Genomic DNA, 14,322 nt, shown 5'->3' with positions numbered 1-14,322 from the left:
TATGTAATTTCTGATGTTTTTTACTATAAACAACACATGAATCAACATTTCTGTAAGAGGAGGAGAAGCACAGATGCTCAGTTATACCTCAGTGTTATACCTAAGGTGGTTAGTGTGGGTTAATACTGATAAGAGCTGTATTGAGAGAACATGCAGCAGAGGAAAAATCCCAAAGATTTAGAAATTTTTTTCTCCTTTACTATTATAAAGCTTTAAAGCTCTCTTACCTTTGGAGATGGGTCTTTTAATGTAAGAGTCATCAAGGACACAGACTGTGGGCTTCCAAGTTCAGGTGTATCAGGAACAAAGGCAGACCAGTAGCCATAAAGAACTTTTTTTTCCATTGATTTTATAGTAGAAAGAAAACAAGCTAATGCTCCTTGGCGAACTTTGGCTTGGTAAGACCTTTAATACACAAGAGAAGGGAGAGAAAAATCATTTAAAAAAAGTATACATGTAATACATTTATCCCAGTCAATTTAAATTTAATACTAACTAAGCCATCAAGGTGTTAAGATGTTAAAATACAGTTTTTCAACATGAGAAAAACACATAACAGCAATTTCTTATATAAGAGGTTAATAAAGCTAAAAATCACAAAACACATTAGATAGCAAGAAAGCAACATCTTAGTTGTAAAACTAGTGTGGATTATAAAACTCTACAGAACACCCATCTACAGGAGGCACTGTGTTAAACTGGCAAATGGAAGCAAAGGTCCTCAACTTAATGGCACCTAACAACAGCAACAACAACCTCTAGCAATGGTTAATGGCAGAGATGGACAGGTAGAGAGAAAACTACAGCATGTTATGATTAATACTAAGTTGTGTGTTTGTGGGGTGTGGACTGAAAGGGTTCTCAAAGACAATCAGTGAGCTCATACTGAAGACTAACAGTGGTTAAGAGGGCAGAAAGAAAAAGTGAAGGAAAGAATACTCTAGATAGAGAAGAATATACAAAGGCAAAGTAAGGGAGTAAGGCATATTCAGAGCAACACTAAGGGCTTTATCGTCGAATGTGAATCTTCCTGAAAATCATGTGCAGCAGTCAGATTGTAAAGCAAAGTCACAGACTTATATGTAGATTAGAAAATACAAAAATATTACCAAAAACTACTACCTCATTTTACTCTGCATGCCTCCTTCAGCATCAGAATAGTCTGATTCACTACTGCTGACTCTTTTCCAACTGGAAGAACTGAATGGTGAGAAGACGTGATCTTTTCCTGCGGCTCCACTTGCATCTAATGGCAAACTCTGGGCACCCAGAGAAGAGGGACACTGAGTACGCCCTCTATGAAGGTTCGCTCTGCCTGTGGCTGGTGCTGCCTCTACGTCACCACTGGAGTCTTCTTCCTCTTCCTCTCCTTGTTGGACTTTCTTGGATTTTACTTTTGCTTTTTTCTTTTTGTTCTGATTTCAGGAGCAAGTGAAAACATACATGATAGCTATTTCAAAATAGCTTTTAAAGTAATCACTGGTATTTCGTTTCATAAATACTGAATATCTTTCCAATGGCAGTTTGAAGAAAGAAGAGGAGAAAAGAAAGAAAGTGGCACTTACTTAATACCCTATGAAGCAAGCACTATGCTAAGTGCTCACACATCCTACTGAACTGGAAGAAATAAAATATATGAGACAGAGCAAAATATGTGACCCATGTTCTAGCTTTGTCTCTGTGGGCCCGGGCAAATTCATTTAGTCTTCTGAGTTTTACCTTCCTCCTCTGTAAGCACAGGCTTATGACATCTATCCTGCACAGCAGATTTAAGTTTTCAGCCTTTTTCAAGAAGGGATCCAAAAAAAGGAGTTGAGGATTATTAATTCTTAGGTCTAATAACAGTTTAATTCTCCAAAACAAGATATACAATACTGCAAGAGATGCCTACGAGAGAAGTTAATCCTTTAGGCACAATGTATATTTTAGGGCACAAAGTCTTTACAGAAATTAAGTAAAAGCCAGTTTCTTTCTTTTCTCCTACTTCCTGCTTTCTGACATATAAATATTACTGCAATCTGTGCCCTCCTCCAGATTACCAAAGTCTCAGGCCTTGGGAAAGAAAGGTATATATCGCATCTACTTTGGTTATTTCTTATGTTAAGATTCTTCAATGAATCTTCAGCACTTAAAACATAAAAACCTCAATTTCTCAGGATATCATACAAGGCTGTCACAATTTGGTCTCTGATACATACTGGCTTCTCAGTGGCACAGTGGTTAAGAGCTCAGACCCTAATTGAAAGGTCAGGAGTTCAAACGACCAGCTACTCCAAAGAATAAAGATGTAACACAGCATGTTTCTGTAAAGATTTACAGTCTTGGAAACCCTGTGAAGCAGTTCCCCTCTGCCCTACAGGGTCACTATGAATTGGAATTAACTAAACTGCAATGAGTCTTTTTTCTACACTAGCACCACCCTAACACCCCATGCATCTGAAACTCTAGCTTTACTGGATAACTAACGGGCTGAGTGCACTCTTTCTCTGAATGAAACACTCTTGTTTTCTTCTCTAGACTAGTCACTATTATAGATTATATACTTTAGTCTCATTTAGTCTCACTCCTTCATGGGGCTGGATGCTCAGAATGTGTTCTGAGCATATTCTGTGAATATTCTGATGAAGGAAATCTTAACACTGAATTATAACTACTCTTCCCTTATTGATAATGCTATCCAACACTTCATACTTAGGAAAACAGGGGGGTAAATGAGCTATCCAACTATTCTGTGCATTAACAACCTGTGCCTAGCAGTCTGCCAAGGTGTGAAGTAATGTGATGGTTGTGTGTCAATTCGACCAAAGCATGATTCTCAGTGGCTTGGTAGCTATGGAATCATACATTAGACAGTAATGTAAAGCAGTTCTCTTTATTTTGTGATCTAATATAGTTATTCTCCATTTTTTCATAATGCAAGGCGGGATCAGTCCTTAGAGAGGAGAGTCATGCTTGGGAGGGTGGAGGGACAGCGCAGGAAGACCCTCGATAAGATGGATTGATTCAGTCTCTGGGGTAATGAAGATAGGTGTGTCGGAAACAATAGATTGGCAAAGGTTAGAGCAGGGTTTAAGGCTATTGTACATAGGGTCGCTATGAGTTGCAGGCTACTTGATGGCACATCACAACAAATTTTTCATAACCTGGTCTTCGGAACTTCAGTAAGTTGAGAGCTGAGGAGTGGGTATAGAGTTGTTTACATATCCATCACCCCTCTCCCCTGATAAACTTCTAACCTGCTTGAGCTCTAACTTTAATTCTTAGTACCACATCTAGTATATATAGTAAGTGCTTATTAGTACCATGTCTAGCATATAGCTTATGTTGACCAAGTGAATGCATTTCTAATTATAAGCATTTTATTAGATATTCTATTTTTGTATGTAATATTGTGACCACTTATCTGAATGGTTTAGGCTCTCTAACACATGAAAGAGAGAGAGAACAGCTATGGAAAGGCTGGGAAATTGAGTGAATACAGAGCGTATAAAAGCTATGGTAGCCAAGTGGTTAAAGAATTCAGCTGATAACTAAAAGGTCAATGGTTCAAACCTACTAACCCCTGCATAAGATAAAGATCTAGCAGTATGCTTCCACAAACTTTTACAGCCTTGGAAGTCCCATGGGGCAGTTCTATTCTGGACTACAGGGTTATTTTGAGTTGAAATCGACTTGAAGGCAGAGGGTCTGGTTTTGTTGTTGGATAGAGATTGGAAGAAAAAGTGAGCTGACCAGCAGGTGAGCTTCCTATGATGTTAAGATAAGCTGACAAATTATGTCCTAAAGGTTTGCAGTTTCTGTAAATAAAATTTTATGGGAATATACCCATGTCCATTCATCTACAAATTGCTTTCAGTTGCTTTTGCACTACAACAGTGGAGCGAGCAGTTGTGAAAGAGACCTAAAATATTTATTATCTAGCCCTTTACAGAAAAGGTTTCCTGGTCCTTTATAGCCTACACTTTTTAGAAGTAAATGCGTTAACTGGTACTTTCGAGACTCTGATGAATTTAAACTTATGATGCTAAACAGCCTACTCTGAAATCAAATTCCGAGTGTGCCTTTGGGGTTGTAATGATGCAAATCATAGGAAGCATGCATAGCAATCAACTGAAAACAAACAGCCCATAGCTTCAATAGCAGTAACATACCACATTTGGCCGGGATGTGCAGGATTCTGACTGCTGTGGTGTGGCAGGCGGTCGCCCATCATACTGGGGAAGCAGAGTGGGGTATAATACTGTAGGCATCTCTATGTTTAGTCCAGGGAGCCCATGAAACATGGATTTCTAATAATGATGATTAAGAAAGCAACACACATACAAATTCAAGGTCAAAATAATTCATTATGGTCTGGGTTATTTACACAAACCAATTCACATTTAGAAACTTATTAATGAAGCAAGTACAGGGCAGAGCACAGGCACTATGAAGATTTGAGGTTTAAAGGAGAGCTTAACCTTCACTGGCCTCCAATAAGGTTTGACCACATTAAATTAGATTAGACTTAGAAATCAGTTTATTTATTCCTCATTATTGTTGTTAATTTAGAAAATTCACCAATTTTACCTATCTCTATATGGCTGGTAACTGAAAGGTCAACAGTTCAAATCCACCAGCTGCTCTCAGGGAGAAAGATAGGCAATCTCCTGTTAAGATTTGCAATGGGTTTAGATATACATAAACCTTCTTAATATATCATTTTATTTATATCACTTAACCAAAGACAGTCCAGGATCGGGCAGTTTCATTCTGCTGTACATAAGGTGGCTATGAGTCAGAGCCGACTTAACAACACTGAACAATTACAATCCTATATGAGGAGCCCAAAAGGTCAATCATTCAAATCCATCCACTACTCTAGCTGAGAAAGCATCCTCTCATAGTGTTTTACGGCCTTGGAAGCCCAATGAGAGGGTTGCCAAGAGGCAGAACTGACTTGACGGCAGTGGGTTTGGCTGGTTTGTTTTCTCCACATCTAATTCTTTAACTATCTATTGATTTTGGCATAGGGGAGATGGGCCAGGGAAAGCATAAAAATCCTGGTTTTTATTTAAGTTAAAGTTAAACCTGAGGTCAACAGGAAACATCCTACTCTCTCCTGGCTGACCTGAAGACAGCTGGGCTCTCCGAGAAGCTGTCTTATTCCTCACTACCTCAATCTCAGGAGTTAGAAAGGATGACAGTCTGCTGACCGGACTGCCTTCTGTTAGGAGAGAAAACCAAGAAGCCAGTATGTACTTTTTTTTTTGGTATGTACTTTTTAAAAATACAAACAGGTTCAAGCTGGTTTAAGATCATCTAAAAAGAAAACAGAATAAATAAGACAGGTCTTGGACAAAGTGTAGCCAGAGTGTTCCTCGGAGGCAAGAGCAGAGAAGCTGCATTGGGTATGTTGGTAGGAGGGGTTATTCCTTGCAGAGGGACATTTTTCTTGGAAAGGTGGAGCGTCAGTGAGAAAGACGACCCTCAATGAGATGGACTGACTGAGTGATGGTAGCAATAGGCCTGAATGTCAGAGATGACAAGGAGGGCACAGGAGAAGAGTGGGTTCAGACTTACTCTTCATGAGAGTGGTGTGAGTTGAACTCAACTTGATGGCATGTAACATCACCACCACCACCACCATCACCAAAAAGTACCCACAGATCATACTTCAAAATCTACCTCTAAGTTAAGTTTCAGAGATAAAATTTTTGTACATTTTCTACATTCTTTTTTTTAAATGGAATTATTTTTATTTTATTTTACTACTTTTTGTGTGTACTGTCAAATTAGATCTGACTGGTAGAGGAAGAGATTGCCTCTCCTTCTCCAGCAGAACATCTGGTGGATTAAAACCGCATCTCTGGGATTGCAGTGCAGCTTCTTACCACTAGGCCACCAGAGCGCCCTATATTTTTTTAAATAAGTAAAAGAAATAATAATAAATTAAAATAAATAACATAAATCTTGTATATTAAATCTTATAATTCATAAAATTCTTGTACATTATACTCTTTTCTATGCTTAACTTTAAGTATGCTCAAAAACTGAACATTTTCTTACTCTTTCTTAAAATATACTACTTGGAAGCTAACCTGAGGTTGATGATGTAAAGCTGTGCCTGGGGTTTAAGCAGGACAGATACCAACCAGAACAAGAGTGTGAGGTTTAAATAAGCAATGTCTTACCTTTAGCACAGCCAGAAGAGCTCCAAGGTCTTCAGGCTCTGTCAGTTTCATCTTCCCACCATTTAAAAGTGACTGTATACCTTTTAATGCATTTTGTAACAACTAGGAGGGAAAAAAAGGAGACCAACTTAAAGGCAAAATAAAATCAGATTTTCTAGAGATCAACTCTAACATCATTTAGGGTAAAGAAGAAGAAAAAAATCTTTAACATGTTTCATTGTTATTGGTACCTTCATAAATCTGAACTTTGTTTTGGAGTTTGGCATGAAAATTTTAACATCGGCACAATCTACACTCCACACTCTTTGTAACAGACACTATTAAACACAAGATGGTCTTCACTGTATTCCATCATAACTCAAATAGGTCAAAAGTCAGGGACTACCTAAACTAGTAATTTTCTGGAAAGCAAGAATACTTTTATTGAACTTCTTTAACATGTTATAAACCAAAGCATACAAAGCAACAACAACAACAACAACAAAAGGTGAGCTTCAATAAAAAAAGAGAGCAGACATCACATTGGGATTAGAAGCCAGGAATGCTCTGTGATATAGCACATTAAAAGTTCCGGCAAATCAATGTATTCTGGAGCTGAGGATAAATCGGGAGGAACAATCCTGATTATGTGATTCCTGGATTCCATAATCTCACTTCTTGTAATTTGTCCACAAGAAATATACCCCCTCACCAGACCTATAGCTTCCTTTCAAATAGCGAAATAGAGGGGAAAATTCAATTTCCACTAACTGTAAGAGAAGTTATTTCATTGCTAAGTATGAGAGTCAACAATAATAACAGCATTCTTCTGAGCATTTTACATGCATCTTAATTTCATATACTCCTCATATGTGATTTAGTCTCAATACCATTTCAGGGATGAGGAAATGGAGGTTCGGAAAAGTTAAGCAATCTGTCCAAGATCTCCCAACTACAGCAGTTACAAAGTATTAGGTAGACCAACAAGCACTAAAAAGATACCCAAAACACATTTGGTTTAAAACAAAAGAGTAAGTTGTAAAATGGTATGTTTACTATTGTCCATTAAAAAACATGAAGTATGTATAACATAGAAAACCACCTTTGAGCAAATCAAATTGTTCCCAGTAGTTATATTTGAATAGGAGCCTATAATGAAAGTTCATAATCCTATTGTTGTTGTTAGGTTCTGTCGAGTCAAGTATGACCCACAGGGATCCTATGAACAGATCTGAACTCTGTCCTATATTCTATGTCATCTTCACAATCTCTGACATACTCGAGCCCATTGTAGCAGCCACTCTATCAATCCATCTGGTTGAGGGTTTTCTCTTTCATTGGTCCTTCACCTTCCCAAGCATGATATACTCCAAGGAATAGCCTCTCCTAGCAATACGCCTAAAGCATGTGAAACGTAGTTTTATAATCTGTGCCTCCAAGGAGTACTCTGGCTACACCTGCTCTAAGACATATTTGTTTGTGCTTTTGGCAGTCCTTGGAATATTCAGTACTCTACTCCAACACCACGGCATTAAGACATCAGTTCTTCTCTGATCTTTATTTATTTTCCAGCTCTCAGATGTGACTGAAAAGTAAGTAGCAAGTGACTGAAAAGACCATGGCCTAAATCAGGAACACCTTGGTCCTCAAAGTGGCATTATTGCTCTTCAATTATCTGGAGAGGTCTAATAATCTTAGATTTGTATTATTTTAAATCTGTCACCTTGAATTCAAAACATGTTCATAAATAGCCATACGTACATTATATTTTCTTTAAAGAAAAATATTATTGAAATTCACTCATTTTCTTTCCATTTTGATGGGAGCTGTTAGCTTGCAATTACACTGTTTTCATACTTAGTAATAAAAAAAGGGATACTCCTTTGTAAAACAGTCATTGTTGCATGTCCTCAAGTTAGGCCTCTAGCAGGTTCTCAGAGGCTGTAAACTGCATGGAAGGAAACTGTCCATCTTTCTCCCTCGGAGTAGCTAGTGAAATCGAACAGCATGCCTTTGAGTTGGTAGCAAAACTCCCTAACATTCAGCTCCCTTTTCAAACCTAGATTTATAGAAACAAATACTCCTCTGAAGTCTTTAATACCAGCATCTGATCTACTGCTGCTTCCAAATGTATCTGTAATATTCACAAGATTGGTGGTATTCACACCTACCATACAAAATGTGATATCGTCCATGTCAGGTGACTTTAGAGACTGTAAAGTGGTCAAGAACGCCTGGAAGCAGGTATTTTGGTAGTGTTCCTCTAAGCATGGTTGACCTGGCACACTGTAACAGACAGAATAAACCACAGTTGTCCAATTTCTTCTTAACAAGAAAGGTAAACACTAGTCCTACATAAGTGAGGTAAATATACCCTTGGATGGAACTGTATCATAAACCGTACACTTTAGATAATTACTCTCTGCTGTGGGACAGGAAAAAGGGTGGAATTAGTATGAAGGAGGAGAAATGGTTTTCATAGAGGAAGGCAACAGAAATTCATAGTGGAAAAAGTAAGCATTCTCATTCTGCTTTTCATTTTCAAAGAGAGAATCAAAGAGGCAGGTCCTGTCAAGCTAGAATCTCACTGCTCAACCTGTCTTCTTACCACTGGACAACAGTAGCCTGGGAAAGATAAGACATTGTAAATGAGATCAAATTTGTGCTATTCATTTTCTAGTGCATCAATCTAGAACTGGGTAGGAATTGGTTCCATTTTCTTAAAAGGGAAGAAACTGGCCTTGACAGATATATCTTAACCACAGCTTAAGTTAATACAAGTATATCTTCTGAAACAAGTTAACCTGGCTAGCAGAAAACAAACCTTGCAAACAGCACAAATATTACCACCTTAACCCTGTTTCAGGGACAGTGATGGGCTATTTTTTTTCCATTTATTTATAAGATTTCTTTAAAAACAATACTAAAATTAAAAACAAACAATAAAAATATCTCAGTAAAAATGATAAGGGGAGAGCAGAGCAGAGATGAGCTGGTTCTTTTTTGAGGCTGACTCTATCATTGGAATGAAAGAGCTACCCTGAGCCAAAGAGAATCCCCTTATTATAAATATAGAAAAACCTGATTGGCCCCACGTACCTGAGACACAAGTTTGCCATACAATGCACTGCAGCCCTCCTCACTTCTAGGTCAGGCTGAGTGGGATCACTCAATTTCACCAAGAGTCCAGTCTTGCCGACCAAGTCTGGGAGGTACTAAAGCAAAGTAATGGCCAAAGTTGGTTTCAAAGAAAGGTTTCTTAGAAAATATTATTCATTAAACATTATTTCATCTACAGGGCAAGAAAGCACCAAGAGAGTGCTATGTAAAATCTTTCAAGGCTACAAGCTTACTCAAGGTTATACTTCTAATTGGCAGGAGAGAAACTCAAAAACAGGTCTGTGGTTCTTGAACCTGCACTCCTAAATTCCTGAAGATAAGATAGGTACTATTTAAATTACCTTTTGACATTTTGAGCCATTGCAGTAAACTAGAGCCGCCAGCGCTTGAAGAATTTCCATGTGTGTCCAGGCACTGCATTGCTGAATAGCAGAGATAGTATATGCCAACAGGAAATCCAGGTTCTGTTCATCAACAATCACCTGCCAAGACAGGGGAAAATATATGTATGAACTAACTTTTTTTATTTTTTTTAAATGTTTTTAAATGGTTGGGTTTTGTTGTTGTTGTTTTTTAGGGTTTCATATCATTCATTGTTGCACTTTTCTTCCTGCCCACCCTGCTCTTCCCTAGTTTTTAATTTTTTTTAATTTTAGCGTAAAAAAAAATATAGGAGGATACAAGGGGGTGAGGGCTGGGAGCAGAAGAGTGAGGATGGGCAGGGATGAAATCACAGGGCTGCACAATTTGGTGGGTGGAGGGAGTGGTGAAGGAAATGATAAAGATCCAGTGGGGGCCAGAACATAGTCCAATGGTGATTAATTTTTTTTTAACAAAGAAATTGTCTTATTCACTTGTGAGTTTCTCATTTGGGAATGGGTCACAGACTCTGGCTTCTTTATGCTGAACAGAAGTGTTGAGATGAAGGGGGAAGGGGAGCCCATTTTAACTCCTTACTGGTGGTCCTGGGTTGAAGTTGTATGTCTTCTTGTTCAGTTAGAAGATATTTTCCTAATGTTTACTGCCCTCTGGACTACAAAGTGTTTCTCAAGGTTAATCCAGTGGGGATGGGTGGCTGAACCCTAAGGCTCCTTCACTTCCTTAGCTGACAGTTATATTTCCCTTTTGTCTCTGGAACTGGGCTCAGGGGTCAGGTCTGGAGCAAGACTCAAGGTTAGCCATGTTTTTTCAAGAATCTTTGTCCTCTTGATGTGGGCTTCAATCCATATTGAAGACCAGTAGTCAACAGTTTGGCTGTTTAGGTATCTATAAACTGTGGGCTGTGGAGGACCATGGTGGCAAGTTTCAATGAGGCTTGCCACACCTCCAGCTCCTCATGCTGCATCTCTTGCCACCACCATCTTGGTTCTATGAACTAACTTCTAAAAAAGAGTTCTGGTGATATAAAAAAGAGTTCTGTAGGAAGTTGTGCCAGTAACTCTAAAATCACACCTGTGTAGTGGTTTAAAACACCACCAGTTCCAGGGGAGAAAGATGGCCAATCTCCTTCCAAGCGATTTACAGCCTTGGAAATCTAGCTGGAAGGTCACTTATCAATTGGTTCTGACAACAGTCTTAGCCTTTTAAAAGGCATGTAAGTTCACTTAAGGCAAAGCTATTTAGGAAAGAGAATATGTCCTACTTTGTGTCAACTCTAAAGGTCTTTATCTGTGTTTTTTGCACTTAATTGCATCCATATACTTTGTCTTCATCCCTGTACTATTCTAAAAAGATGTTCAACTTATTTAGCAAAGTGGAAAAAATTCTAGGAAAAGTCAAAGCTTTAAGAGCAGACTTTCAGTAACTTACTAATAGGGTTTTTACCCTTGTGCTTATTTTCTTCCAAAAAAAAATTTTTTTTAATGTAGAATAAAAGTAAACCACAAAAATGGTAGCTTTAGAAAAGAGAAAAATTATTGGTGGAAGGTAGGGGTGGGTGGATTCACTTCAACTCATACTTAGATATGTTTTAATCAAATAAATTTCCTATGAAAAATCCCAAGATGAGTAAGAAATGGGGTTTAGATGATACTGGTTTATTGAACCCAACAAAAAGGGTTACTTCTAATGAACAAATTTATAGAATTGTCCAGAAGTTTTTTTAACCTACAATTACATATTTGTTTTAATATCACTCTAAATAAGGCATTTGCTTTTTCTATAGTTTCTCAAAGGAGCAATGGTGATATATTGGAAAATATTATTCATTAAATAGATTTCATTTTCATCTATAGGCAAGAAAGCACCAAGAGAGTGCTATGTAAATCTTTCAAGGCTACAAGCTTACTCAAGGTTATACTTCTAATTGGCAGGAGAGAAACTCAAAAATAGGTCTGTGGTTCTTGAACCTGTACTCCTCAATTCCCAAAGACAGATAGATACTATTTCAATTACCTTTTGACATTTTGAGCCATTGCAGAAAAGACTGTACTGCTAATCAAAAGTTTGGTGCTTTCTTATCTACAAGCTTCTCTGCAGGAGAAAGATGGGCAGTCTCTCCCCCTGCAAACATGAAGGAGGGTTGCGGAGCCTGAAACAGCTTACCAGTGGTGGATGGCCTACAATACTCACCACAGACAGAGTATTTCAAAAAGTATTTCTTTATTGTCACAATTTATGACCTGCATGCTAAAATTACACAGATGATTACCTGTAGTCTGTTAAGTAAATGATGAATAAGTTTAGACACTTTGCTGACAAGGTGATTCTGATGGAGAGGCACCAGTCGGCAAGCTTGGACTAGAAGAGCACTGACATCCTACCAAAAGAAAAAAGAAAAAAAAACGATGAAGAAATTAGAATATTATCCAGCAATCAAGTGGAAAAACTCCTAAAACATAGCAAATTGGAAAATAAAAGCAGATGCTCATACCCATGGTTGGGGAAGAGAGGTGTAAGGCAAGAAGTAGGACCGGCAGAAGAGAATATGCTTTAAAAAAAGGAATTCCTGGTAGTTTAGTGTATAACATATGAGGCTGCTAACCAAAAAGGTTGGCAGTGTGAATGGACCATCTGGGAGAACCTTGGGCAGTCTCTTCCTGTCAAGAGTTACAGCTTCAGAAACCCAATGAAGGGTCACCAAGAGTCAGAATCGACTCAACTCAGTGGCCATGAGTTGGGTTAAATAAAGAACGTGGCCTAAACAATTCTAGACTCTACAGACATAGCAATGTTGTTGTTAGGTGCCATCAAGTACGACTAATATGTAACAGATGTGCATCCAGTCCTACCCTGTGTCATCCTCACAATCTCCGACACACTCAAGCTCATTCCTGCAGTCACTGTGTCAACTGGTTGAGGGTTTTCCTTTCCTTCGCCTCCTTTCCAAGCATGACGTTCCTCTCCGAGGAATTACAACATGCCCAAAATAAGTGAGACGAAGCTTTATCATCTTTGCCTCCCAGGATCACTCCAAGGGTACCTTCTCCAACCCATACATGTTTTGTTCTTTTGGAAGTCCATGAGATATTCAATACTCTTCTCCAACACCACAACTCAAAGACTGTGGTGAAGTATTTGGCTGATGACTGAACTCACCAGCCACTTCCTGGGAGACAGATGTAGCAGTTTGCTTCCATAAAGACTTTGCTTGCAAACTGTACATGCAGGTTTACTCTTCTCTGCAGGGTCACTATGAGTCAGAATTGATGATTACTATCAACTTGGTTTGGGTTTTACAGCCATTTCAGATTGTTTTCAAAAGATACTTAATAATCTTGAGTTTCTACTGTCTCTGTCTGTTGTTAGGTGCCCACAGAGTTGACTGTGGCTTCCAGTGACCTTCTGAACAGATGTGAACCTTGCTATCCCGTGCCATCTTCCCAACAAACTCAAGTCCACGGTGGCAATCACCATATCAATCCATCTCCCTGAAGATCTTCCCCTTCTTCGCTTACCCTCTACCTTTCCAAGCATGATGTCCTTCTCCTAGGACTGCTGTTGTTATGTGCCCTGGACTCACTTGCAACCATCGCGACCCTATGTACAACAGCCCTAAACTCTGCTCTGTCCTGTGCCAATCTCATTGTCTCAAACACACTCATCCTGATTACCCCAGTCACCGAATCAATCCATCTCCTAGAGGGTCTTCCTCTCCTGCGCTGTCCCTCCACCCTCCCAAGTATGATGTCCTTCTCCAAAGACCGGTCTCTCCTCACAACATGTCCAAAGTATAACTAGTCCCTCCTAAAAACACGTCCAAACTATGTGAGATGAAGCTTCACCACCCTTTCCTTTAAGGAACACCTGGCTTGACTTTCTCTATGACAACACTGTAAAGAGGCGCCATGTATTTAATAAACAGGAGTACTGAATTGGGGGTATGAGGGAATTTGATACAGTGAGAGTTGTAAATGGAGGGGATGGTAGGGAGAACAGGACCGTGGTACCACAGGTGGGTGATCACGTCTTTCTTTTTTTTTTTACTTTTTTTTTTTATTATTTTTTATTATTTTGTGTGCGTGTACCGTCAAATCAGATCTGACTGGTACAAGAGGATATTGCGCCTCCTTCTCCGGCAGAGCATCTGGTGGATTCGAACCGTGTTTCTCTGGGATTGCAGTGCAGCTTCTTGCCACTAGGCCACCAGAGCTCCCCTTACGTCTTTCAAAGCTCGGGTTCTGAAAGGTGTGAGCGAGCCAAGCACTGCAGGATCTTCCAGATGAAGAAAAACAAGGAATGTCCTTCGATCGGGAAGACGCAAACAACCTTGGGAATAAGTAATGCGTAGGAGAAGAAGGGAAAGCCTAGAGCCGTAGGCAGGAGCTACCGGCGGGGGTCCCTAAAAGGTGGCAGCGGTACCAGCAGACACAGCACCAGCCTCCCGACCTACCTCCGAGTTCACGCCTTCGTCCTCGCTGTAGTTCTCGGAGATGAGCTGGTCGAAGAGCAAATGGATCTCGGTGCGGGCGAAGCTACTGTCGTCCGGGCGCAGCGCGCGGAGCCTGGCTGACAGACGGCGGAACCCACTCCCCACTTCAGGTGGGGGTTCCCGCGGCGCCTCCGGCGGCGCCCCACAAGGGAACGAGCCGACTACCTGCACCGCAGCCAT

General features: G+C 39.6%; 1 protein-coding gene across 1 annotated transcript in view; it reads right to left on the bottom strand.

Moving 5' to 3' along the window:
* Positions 1-14,322, bottom strand: part of LOC102862845 (HEAT repeat-containing protein 6-like) — a 34,490-nt gene extending 20,168 nt beyond the window's left edge. Inside the window, 9 exon segments of the mRNA XM_006890893.1 lie at positions 228-405; positions 1,123-1,415; positions 4,152-4,289; positions 6,174-6,275; positions 8,324-8,438; positions 9,252-9,367; positions 9,614-9,754; positions 11,923-12,030; positions 14,104-14,322. Of these exon segments, the coding sequence (XP_006890955.1) occupies positions 228-405; positions 1,123-1,415; positions 4,152-4,289; positions 6,174-6,275; positions 8,324-8,438; positions 9,252-9,367; positions 9,614-9,754; positions 11,923-12,030; positions 14,104-14,322 (1,410 nt within the window).

Source organism: Elephantulus edwardii, unplaced genomic scaffold (genome assembly GCF_000299155.1).
Source record: "Elephantulus edwardii isolate Elephantulus edwardi_28Jun2011 unplaced genomic scaffold, EleEdw1.0 scaffold00094, whole genome shotgun sequence".
In the NCBI taxonomy this organism is placed as follows: Eukaryota; Metazoa; Chordata; class Mammalia; order Macroscelidea; family Macroscelididae; genus Elephantulus; species Elephantulus edwardii.
Note: the sequence above shows the minus strand (reverse complement) of the source record. Positions and strands in the feature narration are given on the sequence as shown.